The following is a 21,598-nucleotide window of genomic DNA, read 5'->3' as shown; positions in this document are numbered from 1 at the left end:
AAATTCATAACATCATATGTTAAAATAAAAGCTATACACACCTAGTTTTCTGTCTAGGGGTATAAAACAGACTTTTGCAGGTAGTTTTCTTGTAAGATTCATGGAAATGAAAACAATAAAAGTGTAAAATAAAAAATTGATAAATAATATGGATAAGGATGACAACAACCCTGTCAACAACCAGAGGATGCACAGATTAATTCTTATATTTCCACAGAATAATCAGGAACTTCCTTGATTGTTACCCTCTTTCATTCCCTTCACCTGGTCCTGCCACCCAAAGGGGGGAAAATACTCTTGGAATAAGTTGCTCTTAAAAAAGTAAAAAGAGCTGGGTGTGGTGGTGCATGCCTGTAACCCCAGCTGTTTGGGAGGCTGAGACAGGAGGATCAAGAGTCCAAAGCCAGCCTCAGCAAAAAGCGAGGCACTAAGTAATTTAGTGAGACCCTGTCTCTAAATAAAGTACAAAATAGGGCTGCGGATGTGGCTCAGTGGCAGAGCGCCACCAAGTTCAATCCCTGGTACCAAAAAAAAAAAAAAAAAAAGGAAAAAAAAAAAGGCAAAAAGAACCAAAAGGAAAAAATTCTCCCTAATATAACCAATTCTTAAAAGTTTAGCATGCAATTAAAGATGGCATTAATTTTAGAGACTTTCCCCCTCACTAGAAAAACAAAAATAGTTTACTTTTATTGTTACAAATATAAATATTTTGTCATGTCTTAAATAATTATACAACATTTTAAAGGTTTAAGTTCTATTTATAATTCTTGACATGTGAAAACTAAAGAGCAGCAGAATGATTTTACTCCTGGTAAAAGAATATAGGATTATAGATTCTCTACAAGGTAGGATTGGCACAGGTCTGAGGAACTCAGTGCTGGTCTGTATTCACTTGAATGTAACAAACTCCCCCCCTCCCCCAACTATTTATCCTCAACCACAGGACTAGAACCTCACTTAATAGTTTGAGTATTTAAAAGAAAAAAAAATTTTTTTGGCTAAAAGTCAAATTCAAGACCTTTTTTTTTTTTTTTTTTGTATAACAACATATCTATTTCTAAATTTTGGCATGCTTTTTTCTTTGGATCCCATCCCTGACAGACATCTGTATTTTGTAACTTTTCCTACATTCTGGCTCTGAAGACACTCTGAGTTCTGGCCCAATAATCCTCTTCTGTTTGAATTCATTAGTGTGAGAACTTCAGGGCTGAAAAGGATTTTGGGAGGTCATATAGACATCAACTTTCTGTTCTGGACAAGATAAACTCCAAACCATGAAAATAAATGATGTCTAAACACTTGAAGAAAATGTTTTATAATGAAGTTTTTCATTTTATAAAAATGATATTTGGTGAACATCATGATTTTCCATAAAAATGAACTATCATGGAACATTGTAAGCCTCATTAAAGGGACATTTAACACTGAAATTGCTTTGGGACAGTAGAAGTACTAAGCTTATATGACATTAGCATCATTTTACTAGAAAAAGTACAAATGCTATTCATGTTGAATTCTCATTCAGTCTGGTTATAGTTTTACTTTATCCATTTCTCAATGAATGTTTTCTAGGTTAATTTTTCACAAAACAACTTCTCAAACCTATATAACTGGGACCACTGAGAAAATTAATTTCTTTATTGTAGTTTCCTTACCTACCAAACTGCAATAATGTATGGAATGCACAAGATTTGGAGGGAGAACAAGGCAAAAAAAAAAACTAGGTAAATTGTCAATCATAATTTCTGACATACAGAAATTGCTCAATAAACGCAGGTTACCTCTTTTAATGAAAAATACAATGAAGTTAATTTTGGGGGTTTGGGCAAATTCCTGACAAACCATGGTATACATCACTGGGTACTAAAACCACTGGTTAAAAGGTTGGTGGGGACTCTAAAATGATGGGTCAGACGGAAAACACCTGACCAATTTTAGCATTGTTAAAAGTGACATAAGCAGTCATATGTGTCTTTTGCTGTAATGCAAAACGATCCCTGAGAAGTATCTTTTAAAAAATTCAACTCAAACATAATAACAACTATCATGTTGCAGAAAATATGGTAGAGAGAGGAACATGTTTAAAAATATTATGAAGAGACAATGAACCCAAATTCAAAATAAGGAAAACTTTCCAGACCAAATGATCCAATTATTTCAGCAAATAAATGGCATGGTGGGGGTAGAGAGGAGACCATTATAGCATAAAAGAGTCTTGATAAACATATCACGTGAACCTCAGTGGGATCCTGACTCAAACAACTACCTCTAATGATACAGTTTTGGGATGAAGGGAGAACTAAATTGCACTAAATTTTATGTGATAATAAAGAATCATTGTTAGGGGCTGGGTTGTGGCTCAGTGGCAGGTGCTTGCCTCACATGTGTGAGGCTCCGGGTTCAATTCTCAGCATCACATATAAATAATTAAATAAAATAAAGGTCCATCAACACTAAAAAATATTTTTTAAAAAATAAGGAATCATTGTTAATTTTGTAGGCTCTGACAAAAAAGTGAAATGACATCTGAAGCTTCCTTTACAAAATAATAACATCATTAACAAAAACTGGTGAAGAAGCCAGGTATGAAGTCATCTGCCTATATTCCCAGTTATATGAGAGTTTGATGCAGGAGAATCCCATATTTAAGACCGGCCTGGGCAACTTAGTGAGACCCTGTCTCAAAACAAAAAATAAAAAAGAAAGGACAGTGGCCATAGCTCAGTGGTAGAGCACTTGCCTAGCATGTGTGAGGCCCTGGGTTCAACCCCCAGTAAAACACACACACACGCACACATACATATGCACGCATGCACGCATGCACATATGGGTATTAGATGTAATAAGGTCAACTGGATATTGATAATTTCCAAGATGGGTGAGAGATTATATACAGATTATACTAATCTTTCTACTTTCATTTACTATATATTTGAAATTCTTTATGATAGAAACTTAAAATTCTTTTCAAGGAAAATTATCAAAAGTTTTTTCAACTTAAATCAATTGAAAAATAAGAGTCTAGATTAGGAATAGTAAAGATGCATATCAAAGAAGGAAAATTTTAAAACTTATTTGAAATTTTCCTCAAGACTACTTTATGAATCACATTAGAATGATAGAACTCATGTAACAGAAATCATTGTGATGAAGCCATATTTATAAACCTTAGAAAAGGCCCAATTAATATTGGATTTCTTTTCTTCAAAAAGAAAAGAAAAAAGAGAGTTCATGAGTTAAAACAAACAAACAAAAATGCTATTACTAGTAGATCTGTTAAATGATACATTTTAATACACTCAAAATACATACTGAATAAATGCTTGATAGGTTCTGTAACTTAAAACTACATGATAATACCAACATTAATGTTTTGTTTATTTTATTGGTCTATGTTGCTTATGTTAATATGATAGTTTATAAGGGTATTTTTATGTGCAATGGCAAGTACCTAGTGAAGATTTTCAATACAGTATATAAATTTTAGAGAGTTCAAGGAAATGCTTAGAAAGAATGTAGAGCTGTGTGTATAGGAGTCACACCTACAAAAGGATGAATTGTGGTAAAGATTTTTCAAGACCTTTTTTTATTCTGAGTATACTAAAATACACTACAAGAATCACTAAGAGTAGTTTACATCATCATTTATCTCAAAATTTCCTTATGTGCTCGAAAGTTGTAAAAAAGAAAAAATTCAGTAATTTGTATCTTTTTAGATACTTTATTAATGAAATAGAAAGGAACTTTAAAAGTTTGCTATTTTATTCAGATATACCATGATTTAGATAAAAAGATACTGATATTGATACAGTGTTTGAAATTCAGAGTTGAAACGACTTTTATTCATGAAAGAAAAAAGAGTTGTCACAATAAAGAGTAAAAAAAAATAAGATTAATGAAATCATTGTTTATATTTAAGGAAAGTTTAAGGTTGACATTGCTGCAATAAAATGAAGTTTGAGCTGTGCTGAGAGTTGTGGTGATAACAAGTCCTCTGAGAATTTTAGTTACACACACACACACACACACACACATATAGAAAGAGAGAAAGAGAGAGAGAGAGACTCAGTAGAACAACCACATCACTCATCTTTCTTCACTTTAAAAATGACCTTTGATGAATATTTTCTTAAATAGTTAAAAGAGGCTATATTGTGTATTGTACATAAGATAAGCAACTATTCCAGTCCAATATATGATAGTGGACTGGAATAGTTTTTCACAAGAAAACACACTTACCAGAATGCCTTTCAATAGTAGTTTAAAATCAAAGTATGATTTAGTTGCTTTGGCAGCATTCCGAGTATCTCAACCCAGTGACTAGCCACCATGTAGCTAATCAAGCAGTGAAAAAAATGGTTGCCATCTACAGTTTTGTATTTATTTATTAAGTCTGCTCTTTCAAAATAGTGTGATACCAAGATACAGAAAACTGTCCAACATATGCTTTTGGTTTAGATCAATTTTAAAAAATGCAAGGACATCACCAATAACTAAGAGTACAGGAAATAAACTAGAAATCAGAATATTATTTTATAATTATAAAAATTAATAAAATACATTGTAGAGTAGAATACAGAATTTGGGTGGGGGAAAATGGGGAATTTCAAAAAACTTTTGTGATTGGGGAAGGGGGAAGCTGCTGCTTTGGGACAATACTAAGGACTGGCAAGATTTGAGAACCATTGATCATATGTGAAGGTGTGTTTCAAGAAAGACATCTTCAAAATGATGCCCTGAAGCACCTCAAATTCAATAAGACAGAATTGTTCATCAACCTATCCCTGTAGTTAAAAGGTAGATTCAGTAATCAGAATGCCCAAGATGGAACGCTGGCTTTGCTATTTACCCATGATGATGGTCCTGCTTCACTCTAATTTCATATTCCTGATTTTCAGAATTGTGAGAGAATAAATTTCTTAGGAAAGCTCTTCAACCTGAGTCTTAGCTTCCTTATCTGTCAAACAAGAATAATAACAGTGTGTGTGTAAAGTATACGTTTTTGTATCATGAGAATTAAGTGAGATAATTATGTAAAGCTATTAGCATAATATCTGACAGTAAATGGGGGCAAACAAATAAAAACAAGAAAAAAACTACCTCTTTCAGTCCTAAAACCTTAGGGTAACAAGTCTGTGTTTTGTACTTACATCACTTGTCAAGCTTTGTTGGCCACTATGCAATACCACATGGATTTAGCCTAAACCCTCATAGAGGCCATGACAACCCAAGATTTTTTTCCCCCTAAACCACATCTTACCTCTCATTTCTTCTATCTCTAAGGAATGAATCTTCTCACTTAACTCTCTACTTACAGGCCCTTCTACCAACCAATCCCTCTATGTCCTAGAATCAAATGTAAACAAAATTTATAACATCTCTTCTAATTCCTAACTTTTTCCCTCCACCCTTCAGCCTGTTTTACAAATACCAAGCAACTCCTGATTTCCAGCGTTCTAGACAACATACAAACATTGATAAATAAAGGATAGAGCCTCTACTCTTGTGGAGCTTAAGAATCTATTGAGAATGTCAAACAACTGCTCAAGACACTGTTCCTGAGCACAGAATACAAGAAGGAGATGGACTCTTATAAGGGAAAGGCTCTATCATGGTGCCTGGTGACTAATACTCTCTAAGTCAACAGTGACCTCAAAGATGTCAAATTCACAGCTTGCTCCCCCCCACCCCCGGTCCACAATATATTACTTCTCAGACATGATGCTCCTGTGCACCCCAAACTTCCTGAACTTTTTACTATGCTTGAAACTTTTCACATCCCTGGCACTGTAGTCGCCTATCCCTTTCTCTCTCACCATTCCTTTGTTGATTCCTATATTAGTTTTCTAGGGCTTCCATAGCAAATTATCACACTAGGTGACTTAAACAACAGAAATTTATTCTCTCACAATTCTGGAAATCAGGAATATGAAATTAGGGTGAAGCAGGGCCATCATCCTTCTGAAGGCTCTTAAAAAAGAATCCTTCTCTGCTTCTTCCTGGTTTCTGGTGTCTCCCAGCAATCCTTAGTGTTCCTTGGATTGCAGGTGCATTCTTCTAATCTTTGCCTTTGTCTGCACATGGTCTCTTTCCCTCTTGTTTGTTTGTGTCTCTGTCTAAACTTCCCTTGTCTTACAAGGATACTAGTCATTGGATTATAGCCTGCCCTAATCCAGTATGACCTCATCATAACTTAATTATAGCTGCAAAAACTGCATTTCCATTTAAAGTCATACTTGAAGCTTTCAGGTAGAAATGAATTTGGGGAGGACACTCTTCAACCCACCATAATTCCTAATCTACTACTTATTTACTGGATGGATGTAGTAAGCTTTCTCTCTCATCTTTGAACTCTTTACTCCCTGTATGACTTATATTTTATTTGGATGGCTTTACTTTTTACATCTATGAGTCTGTCTCCCAAAACTATTTCTTAAATAACTCTGACTCTTCTCTGCCCATAATTGTCAGCCCAGATTTCCAAACTTCTGATAGACATTTCTACTGTGATTATTCCTCTAAAACCTTAAATTATAAAAGTTCAATGCAGAACTTATTATCTCTTCCACACTCCTGACTGCTCCATTTTTTTCCCTAACATTTCCAGTCCCCCATTAATGGTGGTGTTTTATCCACTTAGTCACTTAGAATAGACCAAAAGTGTCATTTTTAATTTTCCTCTCTCATTACTGGCTAGGTCCAGGCATTGAAATCTGTTTATTCTGCCTCCAGATGTGTCTCATACATAAATTTCCTCCTTCCTTTTCCAACTGTCATTCTTATTATTTCTGAGTAATTGCAATGTGCTCTGAACAGGTCTCCATGCATCCAATCTATAGTATCCTCTAATTCATCCTTTCCTGTGTAATTGGCCATGATTGTTGCTTAGTTTAATAACCATTTTAATCACTACCCTCACAGAATGAAATTACGAAAAATTCAAATGTCTCAGTTGATCTTACTTTAAAACTTTTTTCCCAAGCTCATATTCTACCATATTAACTTCCTTCTCTGCACTTTGATTATAACACTTGCTATAGTCTGTTGCATAACCATTGATAATGTATTTGTTTCATGAAACTTAAATTTTAAGTTTTTTGAGAAAATGCATGCATGTAAAGACACCTTGTAAACATTATTAATCATCATTATCTTTTGGTCTTTCCCTGAAGTTTGTAGTACAGAACAGAGTCTAAATAAGGAGGACAAGGATTCAAAAAATGAAAATACCCAAATGCCCCTCAATTGATGAGTGGATAGTTATAATTGGTATACCTATACAATGGAATTATTATTTGACAACAAAAATAAATATTGATCCATGACACAACATGGATAAACTGTGAAACATGCTGACAGATGCTAACCACAAAAAGGCCATTTACATGAGAAGTCCAGAATAAAGCAGATACATAGAAACAAAGTAAATTTGTGGTTGCATATGGCTAGAGGATGGGGAGATTGGAGAGTGATAACTAAAGGGTAGTAGGTTTCTTTTTGAAGTGATGAAAATGTTCTAAAATTGATTCTGGTGGTGACTGCACAACTCAATGAAATACTAAAAACTACCAAACCCTTTAAATGGGAAAACTATATGAGTTGTGTCTCAACAAAGCTACTAAAAATGGAGCTAATAGTATAAGGGAGCCAAGATCCTTAACTTTAATGTTTAAAGATATTGCTATAAAACATTACAAAACATGTAATCAAGTTAGAATCTTTTTTCCAGATCAATGTCTTTATAAAAGAAAACAGGTAAAGATAGAATTTGTAGTTTGTAATCACAGCTCAACTCTATTCTAACATTCAAAATTTAGGGCAGAGTATGAGGCAAACTGGCATCTAGCTATGGCAAGTCCTTAACAGAGAGTAGTAATCACTAACATTTGTAGGGCTTCTACTAAGTGCTAGACACTAAGTGCTCTTTATATCCAGAAGCCATTCCTCCCAACAACTAAATGAAGTATGAGCTATTATTATCCCTAATTTACTGATGAGAAAGATAAAGAATAGAGAAGTTATGTAACTTGCCTGAGGTCACCAGCTAACCTTGAGTTTGGAGTCAGAAACTTTAGCTCCAGAAACTGTGCTCCTAAGAGCTGGGCTAATATTGCCTCTTTGTCCATTCTTCTTCTCTTCTGTTTGTTGTTCTCTTAAACAACGAAAAATCTACACTTAGTGAACAATGATTTTTTTTTTTTACTGTGAATCTCAGTGGGAAATATTTCTATTTGGCAGAGACTAATTCATAAAAAGATGATCATAGAACATCATTCATATTTATTATTTCATTTTATCTTTTTACATCTCAAACATTTTTAATACTGAGCAATAAACATCAAACACACTCTCATTGCTAAGCATAGTTCTTTGTTTCCAGAAAGAAATACCCTGTCCACTTTTAGATGCAAGAGTATTTAATGGGAAAGGAGAAATAAGCTAATAAAATTTCTACCACCAAATAAAGTGACAGGACAAAAATGACTTCAGTATTCTTCCAGTTTGCAAATGTTTTCCATTTACTTTAAAAGCACATCTTACTGACAGATTCCTTCCCCACCTCTTACTTTTTTGAAGGGTAAGGAATGCGAGCATTTCAAACTATTTATTTTTTTATTTCAAAAATAACATTTGTGTCTTAAGTTTTGACTACAAATTCTGCCTCAGCAGACCTTTCATTAGTGTACTACAAAGTTAATTTTCTCACTGCACTGTACACTCACAATCAGGCAGGAGGAGAAGCAGGTTGCAGGGCCGGACAGCACAGCAGAGCCCTCCTCAGGGGTTGAGACTGTGCTGCCATCAGGGAATACTGCTGTCTCCCAACATCTCTTCTTTCCTTCCTCCTCAGAAAATGAGCCCAATTTCCCTTTCAACTAGGTGATGCCATGTGACACAATTCTGGACTCTGGGATGTTGGCAACACAGAAGAAGTACAGGGTGTGGGTTCCAAGAAATATCTTTAAAAGAGGAGATGTGCTTTTTTTTTTTTTTTTTTTTTTGGTTCTTTCCTCTTCCTATGGTTGGAGTAGGGACAAGCCAATTGAAGTTTGTGCAGCCATCTTGGACCATGAAGAAAAACCAAATGCTGGAGACAGCAGAGCAGCATGAAGTCAGAGATGACTGCACCCTCAAAGCTTTGTAGAGATCCATCCTGATCTCTACAAAGCAGTCCTGATCCATCCTGAGAGGAAATGGACTTCTATTCTGTTTAACTTACTGGTATTTTGTAATTTTTGCCTTTCATTCTGAACTGAATCCTAATTGATTAGTAGTGTTTCTGGTGTTATTGGGATTCTTCACCAATGAGTCATACTTAGCTGATAAGAATCTACAAACTTCCTGAAATTGGGTGTTAAGCCTCATGCACTTTCATGCTCTTTCCTGGGAGAAGGGTCTAGGGCAACTCATTTAACGTTGCAGATCCTCTCAGCTTCCTTGTCTCTAATAAATGGACAACAATATTCCATTGTAGGACTGGTTTCAGGCTTAGAATTTGTGTAAAGTGCCTCACAAAGTGAACAGAGCTTAGCATATCAGGCGTTCCTTATCTCCAAAATTGTATAAATGTTCTCACCATACTTCTTTTTGAGCTTAAATCTCTTATTCATTTTTTGACTCCTCTTACTCTCTCCTTAAATGATCATATTAGATGTCAAGAGCATCCATTCTTTCTCTACACATGTCCTGAAATCATTTCTTTTTCTCCATCCCAATTACTCCCTTTAGTTTAAAGCCTTTGTCATCTCTGAGACCCCTGCCATTCTCATTTTTGGTCTCTCCTTGTTCCATTCTACCTCTATCAGGTCACTAGATTTAATTTTACCCCAAATCCTGGACTGCCAATGATTTGTCAAGGCTGATCAAATGAAAAATAAACTCCATACTCTAAAGGTAGTTAGTCAAGGCAGCACAACATAGAAGGACTTAAGGATTCATACAAACCCAGGTTTGAGCGGTAGTTTCACCCCACTACAAGCTCTGATGTGGAAATAACAGTACCTACTCCATAGGGTTACAGTAAAGATACAAGAGACATATATACATTCAGTACTCAATGAACAAGTTACCTTCTCCTTTCTTTTCATAGAAATGACAGATTAATAAACTGTGTCTGGGGCTGGGGTTGTGGCTCAGCAGTAGAGAGCTCGCCTAGCATGGGCGAGGCCCTGGATTCGATCCTCAGCATCACATGAAAATAAATACATGAAAGATATTGTATCCAACTACAACTAAAAAATAAATATCAAATAAATAAATTGTGTCTTATCACTCTCCTACTAATCCCATGCTTGTCTAACCTGGACTAGTCAAATCAGACTATTTGCCAAATCCTAAAAATGTTATATTCTGCCTTCTCTATTCAGTTCTAAAATTTTGTTCATATTGAATTTTTTCCTCTTTTTTCAATTATTTTATTTTTTTAGCTATAGGTGGATAGAATGTCTTTATTTTACTTAATGTGGTGCTGAGGATCGAACACAGTGCCTCTCGCATACTGGGCGAGCACTCTACCTCTGAGCCACAATCCCAGCCCCTCATATTGAAATTTTCTCATATCCTTTTCTCTATTTTATTTTTTGGAATCCTACTAATCCTTCAAGGGTCCCCTCCACAGCCATCTCTTCTGTGAAGCCTTGTCCTGATATCTCCAATCAGGTGTAAACTCTTTGTCTAAAGAGGTCCATTCTCTGTGTCTTTTCCATGGCACATCTCAGGCTATGTCTCGTCTTATTTTTTGAGGTTGCTGACTACAAGCACCTTGGGTCCAGAGCTAGAACCCTCTCTACCTTTATGTCTCTCTCATGGCACCTACCTGAAGGTCTTTCATCTGTATTTACTGAGTTAACCTCAAAATTCTCAGGCAGTGCTCTTTAAAATGTATTCCTAGATCCTTTCTTCATATTTTTAACAACACTATGAAGACAGAATGATTAAAAGTGTATTCAGGGAATACTCTATTTTAGATTTCCCTTCTTTGGCTTCTGGATGTAAAACACTTAGTAGTTGATCCAGCACCATTACCCATCATTCAAAAGCATTTATAATTGTATCCACTGAGTACACAGGATCTTTTCCTTTCCTTTATTTCCTAAGAGTCTGGCTTGGCCTCTTATTTTCCCCAATGCCCCCCAGACTTTTTCTTCTTTTCTGCATTTCAACTCATATCTGGCTTTGAGTACCCCTCCTAAAGATGATGGATAGGAGCAAGGCCTTCTGGGACACATTAGTACAGCTGCCAGTGGGCAGGAGGTGCTTATAAAATAAAAAGCTCAGGATTCTGGGAACATATGTGCAGCTATAAGCAAACCAACCAACACAGCTGAAAAGAAACACTCAAGAATATTTCCTTTTATTCTTTTTAAGCTGTGTGTGGAAGAGGCAATTCACATTACATTGCAAATAACTCTCAGAAGGATTCTCTTTCTGTAGTGTCACCATATGCTAACATTGTAACCTTTGCCTATCAGGTCCATGTGCTTTAGAAGTACAGGAAGCTTGTAAAGTTTAAGCAGCAAAAGTCCAGTTTCTAATTTACTGAATAACATCAAGTACAACTGTCTGACCTGGAACATTGTCCACTTAATTCTGAAAATGAAAAAATTCCACACAACAATAAGATTTAATGAAGCTTTAGTTCAGTCTGTGGATAAACAGAAGATTACACGTTATCAGAAACTAAAAACAATGGAATCACCACCACACTACAGACATTAAAACATCTCACTGTAAAATCAAATTTTTAAACAGAAAATTATATGTAAAATTCTCATACCTCATCAGAACTAGGGAGTATATTTATGGAGTTTATGAAGCTGTCCATTAAAAAGGAAACACTGGCAAGAGTAGCATTGACTTTTTTTTTTAAGTTGTAGTTGGATACAGTGCCCTCATTTTATTTATTTATTTTTATGTGGTGCTGAGGATCGAACCCAGGGCCTCGGACATGCGAGGCAAGCGCTCTACCGCTGAGCCACAATCCTAGCCCCCAAGAGTGGCATTGATTTTAAGCATACTGGGGACAAGAAATCTCATGTGTATCTTATGAACCTTGTGTGACTTAGATTTTGGGAGGACAATGAGAAGATTTAAAACATGGTATATAAAGCTTTTCTCCAGATGCAGACAGCTTTTGATGTACAATCAGAAACAACTTTGCAAATAGAAAAGCTGGAAAAACCATGGCAAAAAGGAGTCCATGTTTTTACTGAAGCAGTCCTTCTAGAAACCCTTTGTCACTGGTGATCCTTTTTTAAAAACTATACACCATCCAGGGGATGGCATCCCTCTGAGAATAGAAGCACATATCATTTAGACCTTCAGAATCAGAGTGGAAAGCAATGGCTGGTGGTGTACGGTCAGTAATGACTATGAGTTTGGCCTATCCAGAGCAGTAAGAGATCTGTGCCAGAGAACAGATCCATTGGGGGTGGGTTTCTGTAAAGCTCACAGTGTTGGTAAAATGTCACTGTCTCCTGTGACTATGCTTGACTGGGCCAAGAGTACCACTCCCAAAACTGGGTTAATAGGAATGTGCATTTGCCAACAGAGGTTGGACTTATCAATGTGACTTTAGGACTTTGGGAGCTATAGGGAACTTATCAGTTGCCCTAAGAAATGAGGGGGAAAAGCCTGTCTGTTGAAAAGGAAGAATAAAACAAACATGAAAAAAGTGATAGTGGTTGAATACTCCCCTGGATCCCTGTCTTCCATTTCAGAATCCCAGCTGCACCTTGCCCTTGGCCTCAAGGACTCCCCATTGTATCTTGATAATGAACTCCCTCTTCTTTGCTTACATTAGCTTCATCGAGATTTCTGGTTACTTGCAATCTAGAAGACTACAACTGACATACTACCGCAGAGGCCACAACTGCTGAGGGAAGGTGTCTCTTAGAGCAGTCATTTTCTGTCAAAGTATTCCACTTATTAATCATATACAGAGCCAGCAATCCTCAAAATTATAATGGCACTAATGAACCATAAATATAAAAAAATGTTCCTCTTAGAAATTAGGGATTTCTTGGTCTAACACATCAGGATCCAGATTCTTTGTTCAATTGATAGGATGATGATACTGATGATAATAATCATAACAGCTATTGCTGTCTGTCACAATGATTCACTGAGCCTCTAGGAATATAAGGCAACACACTAGAAGCTTTATAAACATCATCTCTACTCCTCATAACTCTTAAAGGTAGTGAAAGTAGAAGTCTCTATGGAAAGATCTTTGACACACTGAATAACTGAGATGTCATTTGGGAAAGGCTAGCCTGCTAGAAGGCAGGTAGTAACAAGAGGGCATTTAATGTGATAGATTCACCATGATTCAAGATCTAGCTGTTAGTCTTTCAGTCTCAGAAAATTTCAGTGGTGTTCTAGCACTGACTAGACTTAGGGATGCTGACTCATGCTAACAAAGTTTACTAGAGACTAATGCATGAACCAAATGCCAGGTTATTAATTTACCATGAGATGACTAACTGCCAAGCAGCCTGGATACTGATGCTGGCTCAACCACTGTATGATCCTCTCTCTGTAGATGGACCGTACTAACAGCCAAACTGTTAGAAGGTTGTTTAGGTGGTTACATGATTTGAATGTTAGACACAAAGACTTGACAGCTGCTACATTCATCTCCATAAAGAGGATTTAGCTACCAGGTGAACAGACACTTGGGCACCATTTCTTTGGATGCTGCCAGGAAGGCCTCTGCTAATAAATGTCTATGTGACCACTCCAGGCCTCTAGTAGGCCAGTCCTCCTTCTGAAGGAAACATTCTTTCTTTAGATGTCCTAGTTCCCAGCCTGTCTTGCCTCTTTGGTAGTCCTTTTATTGATTTAAAGTAACTTTTCATATGGTGGGGATAATCATTTAATGATTCAATAGTTTATAGTAAAAGATAATTTTATTTTTATTTTTTCCACATTTCCCAATGGGTAGCTCACTCACTGTTACCTTAGTATATCCTCTACAATATTATCATCTCACTCATCTACACAAAGGGGAAAGAATATTGATTTTAGAGTCAGAAACACATATGTTTTAGAGTCAGAAAGGTTAGGGATGAAATTCCTGTTACCACACTTATAATTTTAAGATTCAAGACAGATAATTAACTTCTCTTATCCTGAGTTTCCCCCACTTGTAAAATGGGGATAATGCCCACTTGGAAGAATAAAAATTTTTGGTTCATTGTTCTTCCAATGTGATTTTACTTTGAATTTTACAATCATACTAGTGTTACTTTAAAAACTAATTTTCCTGACTTCTGAGTTAGGGTGAAAAAAAGTGAACTGGGCACAAGTGTGGTGAGTTCTTTGGCTTACTGTTCTCCTTTTCTGCCAGAAATAAACATGGGAAACAGCTTGCGTTTGTCTTTTCTTGTTACCCTTAAGAAGATTTCTTTTAAGGACTCTAAGTCACTCAGTTTGGGGATTCTGACATCTTAAGGATAAACTGAATTAATTATGAAAAAGCAAATTTGATACTAAATATATAAAATTTCATAGTACTTTTTCAACTAAAAAAGGAATTCTCAAGTTTCAGAATTTATTCTTGTTTCTTTAATATTGTGTCCTTCTTGTTTCCATTGTTATTTTTATTTATACATTACACTAAGCATTTAGATATCTTCATTTGGTATGTGACAGTGGACCTAAAGGGGAATAAGAACAAGCACATGACAGATTTATATAAGAATTAAAATATCCACTGTCAATTTTCTTACAAAGGATGGATTAAAATTTATAATTGCAACATGGATACTTCCAAATGGAATACTCAACAAACAGAATACACGGCAGGATGGAGAAAGAAAAAAACCTAGTATGTGCCAGACATAGTGCCAGAAACTTCTTACACTTAGGTTCATTTAAACCACACAATCCTCCTTTTTAGGTAGTGGCATCACTTTATACTTTTATTTTACCTTACAGATTCTAATTTTATTGACATCTAAACATATTGATAAAACATAAAATTACATGGCAAAATTATAAATTTACCACAAAATAAGCTCCTTTGGTTTTCCATGAACATTAATTTCAGGGTTTTTATTTGGAACATGTTTCCCATATTTTTCATTATAATTACCAAATAAATTCCATAATATGGGGGGTTGTTTATAAATACAACCCACAATCATGAATGATAGAATATAAATAGACAAATCTGAGACTTCTGTAGTATAACTGAACTCTTTAAGGTCCATTTTTAAATGAACTAATGGTCCTGAAGGAAAAAGTCATCCAAACTCAATTCTGCTTTTAGGACTGAGGCCAAGGAGATTAATTTATCTTCATATATAAGAACTAGCCTCTGTTTAGGGAACAAGTAGACTTGGCAGAATATTCAATGATCTCACCAACAGCCTGGGTAGCATAATAACATTAGGCTGCACGTTTATGGCAGATGATACCACTGATGAATAGCAAGCACACTGCATCCTGACATAGTTCAGTTTGGAAAATCAAAATGCATTCATTAGTCCCATAAAATAGTGATAAATAATACTTTTAAATAATATGAAATAGGAACACAGAATTCATGTATTCATTTTTCTATTCAATATATTTTATTGAGCGTAACTATACAAGATACCCTAAGGAAAATAATAACAAATCAGATATGATCCCTTCCTTTAGAGACATTAACTCTAGGAGGGATACAAGATATACGCAAATAAAAGAAAAACTGAGGAATAAACGAGGCACAGTGGTGCACGTCTACTTGATAGGCTGAGGTAGGAGAATTGTAAGTTTAAGGCCAGCCTGGGCAATGTAATAAGACCTTTTCTCAAAATAAAAAGTAACAAGAGTTGGATATGTAGTACAGTGGTAGAGTGTCCCTGGCTTCAATCCCCAGTACCAAAAGAAAAAAAAAAGAGCAAGGAATAGAGTGATAAATAGCATAAAAATCATGACATTAAGTGCTCTAAGGTTTCAGATTTAAGGGCATCAGGTTTAGGCATGTTGTCTAGGAAGGTGTTCATGAAACAGACAACTTGTTAGTCATTCTTAAAGTGTAGACAGGATTTCAATTGGCAGAGAAAGAAGGGATTCAAAGGAAGAGGAAGTGAGATGTTACAGGTTGGTTTGGGGAATGCCAAATGGGCCAGCTGAATTTGAGCAGAGATCACATCTAAGAGGCTGCAAAGCAAAGCTAGTGGAGTGGTAGTGGAGGCAGTGGCTATGGAGGGCTGTCAAGAGCAGTGTAGCAGGGGGATACACTGATAATTCTTCAGGGAATTATAAAATCCATCTGTTCTTATAAGACCTCAGCAGGATAGATTAGAAGGAAGAGCGATTGAAGGTTGGAATTCCAGTTAGGAATCTCTTTTAGTGGTACAGGCATTTGTGTATAAAAAAAAGAGCAGAGAGAAGCAAATAAACATTTATTAAAGCTCACCATTTATTAAAGCTAAGGAATTTAGTTAAGAACATTAGTTATAATATTCCATTTGATATTATCTCCTCGAATAATTGTGAAAGGTAGATAACATTAACACTAGTGTTCAGTCGAGGAAATGGAGCTCTAATAGAGTTTGCCTTAAGTTACTGAATCAGTAAAAAAAAAAAAAAAAGCTAGGAGATGAAACTTCATATTATTTGCACTACACCCCATTGACAAAGGGCATTCCTTTCATGAGCTAACTGTAATTTCAGATATTATAGCTGTGCCTCCTGTTTAGACTTCAATAATCACATGTAGTAGGAAAATGATTCCAACAATAGACAGATCCACCTTGAAAGCTGCAATAAGGAGACTCTTCTATACCAAACAACTACAGCGACTTTCCTGCTAGACTGAGCTTTTACATGAACAATAATAGTTCATCTGTCTCTTGATTCCCAAGAGTAATTCCAGGGTATGGTACTGTATGTGCCTAAGAAAAAAAGTTGTTGAATTGAATCAAACCTGTGATTTATGCTATATATTCTGTTCTCAACAGAAGCACCAACAAAATAAAATAGTTTGCATGATTCTAAAATTGCACCTCATGGTTGTTTCCATTGATGAGACTCATTCTAAGTCCCGTGACAAACTCTGCTCCTAGTCAGGAGAATATGGGGACTGTACAAGGAGCTCATCATCATGGTGTCAGGTCAACCTTGCCTGTTCTACTGTATTGCTTCATCCAAGTTGTTGATTCTGGATCAGGCTCTTTCAATTTTTAGAAGCTATAACCCTGTCTTGCTCCCTTCCTTGCCTAGTATTCTTGTCTTTGAAATCTGTCCCATCTTGGTTCCTGATTTCTTCAACAAACTATGAAACATGGCAATCTGTTGAGACCTTCCAGGTTTCTTTCATGTAGTGCTTTCTTTTCTTATATGCCAAGTTTGCTACCTGGGCCCTTGGACTACCCCAGGTCTGGACTATTCTAGTTGGTCCACAGATATACTTATATACTTTAGATAGCCAATTTAATAGAACTGACATCATAATACTGCTAATAATTAGTTATTAACTTTTACTAATAAATGCATTAATATTTAGCCATAAATCTGAACCTAAAAGTCAGCTGAAAAGAAGCTTTTACATGCTGCTGAAACTTTTATATATCAATATTTTCATCTTGATTGAAAATCTATAGGTATTCTGTGTTTAAAAAATCTAGTAAGAGAGGAAAACTCACAGATACTGCTATTTCATTTGGCAAATATAACCATGAACATATGATTTTGATAGGAAAACAACACATTTGATAAATTAAGAATCAGAGAGGAGACTGTTGTCATCTTAGTCTGGATTGTTTTGCATATTTGAGTTCACTTGACAATATGAGGGCATGCTTCATTGTTATCGATTAAAAAGATGAACATCTGATCTGACTAAACATTATAATTAAGAATTTAAATAAGATTAATTAAGAATGCAAGAATACCTATATTAATTTGTATTTTGGATTTTTCTGATTTGTATCATTACTCTAATTTGTTAAGTACAGAGCAGTCATTTTTAAAAAAAATATTGGTGAGAACTTTTAAGTATTAGAGGTATGTGATTAAGAAACATAAGTGGCTTATTCTGTAATGATAGAAAAAAGATGAATATATAAGCAAATAAACAAATAAAAGCATAAGATAATTTTTTTGGAGGGGGTACCAGGAATTGAACTCAGGGGCACTCAACCACTGAGCCACGTCCCCAGTCTTATTTTGTATTTTAATTGTGAGACAGGGTCTCACTGAGCACCTTGCTGTTGCTGAGGCTGGCTTTGAACTTGTGATCCTCCTGCTTCAGTCTCCTGAGCTACTGGGATTACAGAAATGTGCCACCATGCCTGGCTGCATAAGATAATTTTGAACAGCTCCAAAAGCCATGAAGAAAGTAAAGCAAGGTAATAAGATACAGAATTAAGTAGAGCAAGTGGGCTAACCAAGATATGACATTTGAGCTAGTATCTGATTAACAAAGGTTGAGAGTGGTTATGTTCAAAGGTGAGGCAATGGCAAGAGAAAGGACTAAGATTATATGCTCAAGGAGAAAAAGAAGACCAGGATGGCTGGTGCACAGTGAGAAAGAGGAGACTGACCTGACTTCCACTCAGAGAGTAAGACTACAATTCTATTCAAATTATTAGAGGAAGCTTCCAGAAGGTCTTAAATTGTGACGTGATATGACCTACATCTATTTATTTATTTATTTATTTATTTATTTATTTATTTATTATTAGTTACACATGACAATACAATGGTCTTGACAATTCATACATTTGAATCAAATGGAGTATAATTTCTCATTTTTCTGATTGTACAGGTTGTAGAATCACATTGGTCATACAGTCACCTATATACATACAACAATAATAATGTCTATTTTATTCTGCTGCCCTTCCTTTCCTCCCTTCCCCTCCCCTCCCCTCCCCTCATGACCTACATTTAAAAACATCACTCAAGCTGATATTTGGAAATGCACTACAAATAGTCAAGAATGGAAGTGCACACAGACTAACCAGGAAGTAATTAGGTGGAATAAGGAAAGGTCTTGGAGGTAGAACTGATACGACTTGTTGATGGTTGGATGTGCAGAGTTATGGAAAGAGAGAAATCAAAAATTACTCCCAGAGTTTGAATGGATGGATTTGAGATCCAGTAAAAGATGGAAGACTAAGGGTGAAACATATTTTAGAGAAATTCAGATCAGTAGAATATTAGCAAGTAGAATAATAATATAATATATCCACACTGACATTCACATTAAACTCAGAGAACTAACAAGCAATAAGCATTTCAAAACCATAGGGAATATGATCACTGTTTAGATAATTTTTCTTATTAGGAACAATCAGCCTAACTCAAGTCCCAAGACCATTTTCAGCTCTGGAAATGAAAATTAGAGTTATTGAATTTTGGCCATATGTGGGCATATTTTATTCCAGGGAGAAGTTCTAGAAACTCTAAGGAATCTAAACACAGCAGCTATTAAATGTGTGATGAATTAATGACACCTGCTTGTCCCCTTACAGTAAGACCCTGTAATCTTACACACATCAGAATGAAGAGAAGGATTAGGAACTCTTGAAATTCTCAAGTATTTTGAATCTGAATTACATCATTCCCTTAATTTAAAATTTCTATTGTACATTAGGTGTATGTACACAGTATAAGCATGTGTATTTCTCTATAATATTACTGAACATAAGGAATAAGTATGCTGCAAATCATTCTTAATGAATGATCAACACTTTCCTACACTTTATTTTAAAATGAATAGTTTCTACATTACCTGTAGCACATCACCCAGGTCTGCTGTGCTAATATCTGGATCCTCTGTGGTGTTGAAAGGTACAGGAGTTATTCGTACAAGGGTGAGTACTCTGGGTTCTGGATACCTCCACAACATCATTCCTGGGCTATCTTCTGTTTCATTATAAAACAAGACTTCATAGACACCAGGGAGTTTCAAAGGTTCTGTCAAATGAAAATATAATACACTGTATGCTTTTAAAAGGGACATGATGGTTTCTTAGAATGAGAAGAAGGTTTTAAGATCAAGAGAAAAGAATAAAAGGAAACCATCTGATAATTTTTATATGGTTTGAGATAGAAAGAAATCAAGACTTCCCTTGAAAGACTGAATGAGAATGCATTATTATTGTACTGTATGTATGAATGTCCTGTACAAGTGATTGATGTGTTGTAATTTAGTAAGTATGCATTTAAACACCCACACATGCACACATACTCTCATACCTACTTACCAGCATCTTGAATGTACTGAAAGTGACCCGTCCGCAGGTCATCTGAACTGTGTTCACTTTTAAAGGCCTGAGTTTTTTCCACAGGAGATGGCATCTGAGGTACTGGTTCAGAAACTAGCACTTCAACATTTCTCTCCTCTTTAAGATATCCATTGAGTAATTCATGAAGGAGGACTAAACAATTCAAATGTTCTTGACCCCAGAAGACCTTTAAAGTGACATGAAAAATTGTGCTGACTTTAAATACAAAGAGTTCTTAAGGGCAATTAGGTGCAATCATATTTAAACTAATGCAAGACAGTAATTATTTTCATTTTATAGTTATTAACAATAAACTAATTTCTAAGAAATAGTTAACTTATAGAATGAGATTCTATTAAGTAAATATAACAACAAAATCAATTATATCATCTATTGTGTGAGTAACACATCTTAAATGTTAGATCAATGATGAAATTACATTAATGTGAAGTAATGTTTATAAACTCATTTAGCCATGAGGGCAAAGAAAACTTATTATAGTACAAGAGAAGGTAATGAAGATCCTCTAGGCCAAAGTGCTAATAAAATAGTAATAATAACCTTGTGGAATAGCTTCCTGGATTTTGTCATGAGATTAAATAAACAATTCTGATTATGGGGCTCATTTCTTTGCTCTTTTATACTTCAGAGAAAAAAGAGAGAAGGAACCTGCTTAGTGGTCTTGAACTTGGAAGGCTATCCAACTTCAGTATGTAGTAACAATATGCTAATATATGGGATTCCACAGCTCCTTCCTGAGACTATATGCCAGGAGCTACAGAAGAGTTTCAGAACAAGGGGACAAAGAGAGAGAGTTTCCATGTAATGGAGAAGATGAAATTTTCTTTTTCTGCTTTTGAATAATAATATTCTGTGACAGAATACTAGTCATAGTGATTACATCAGAGAATTTAAAATTTCCTTAATGTTAAAATTTCTCTGAATATACTGGGTAAAATCAATATAACTATTAATTCTAAGAGACCCCTGGTCAACACAGAAAAGACAAAAGAACATACAAAATAGAAAATAATAGCCTTATACCTTGTGGGTAAGTTTTAAATACTACACTTAGGTTCTGTTCTTTGGAATTGAGGCATCTCTGAAATGGAAGTAAGAGATACAACACTGTTTACTTTAGTTCTCATCAAAAAGAAATAGAGATGAGTGAAAAGTCAAGGTGGAGAAGAGAACACCATGTCCTGGATTTATGCTGTTAAAAACAGGCACTGACTAGAATGTAGTCATGATATACCTTGATTTTGCTCTTATTTCTGTTTTTAATGTGTAGTTATTTTGCTGCCTTGGAAAAAAGTTAGTAATGTTATTATTCTCTAGAAAGCACTACAAAACTGTATACTTCTCGCTAA

The 21,598-nt window shown here is 35.4% G+C and overlaps 1 protein-coding gene across 9 annotated transcripts in view; it reads right to left on the bottom strand.

Moving 5' to 3' along the window:
• Vps13b (vacuolar protein sorting 13 homolog B) overlaps window positions 1-21,598 on the bottom strand; it is a 734,817-nt gene that overhangs the window by 119,770 nt on the left and 593,449 nt on the right. For all 9 annotated transcript variants that reach the window (XM_048801898.1, XM_048801903.1, XM_048801897.1 and 6 more), the window contains 2 exons: window positions 20,208-20,415; window positions 19,733-19,917 (listed from right to left, as the gene is read on the bottom strand). In XM_048801898.1, the coding sequence (XP_048657855.1) occupies window positions 19,733-19,917; window positions 20,208-20,415 (393 nt within the window). The remainder of the gene's footprint in view (window positions 1-19,732; window positions 19,918-20,207; window positions 20,416-21,598) is intronic.

The sequence above is a fragment of the Marmota marmota genome, unplaced genomic scaffold (genome assembly GCF_001458135.2).
Source record: "Marmota marmota marmota unplaced genomic scaffold, marMar, whole genome shotgun sequence".
Classification (NCBI taxonomy): domain Eukaryota; kingdom Metazoa; phylum Chordata; class Mammalia; order Rodentia; family Sciuridae; genus Marmota; species Marmota marmota.
The sequence above is the reverse complement of the archived record's forward strand: the minus strand, read 5'-3'. Positions and strand labels throughout refer to the sequence as shown.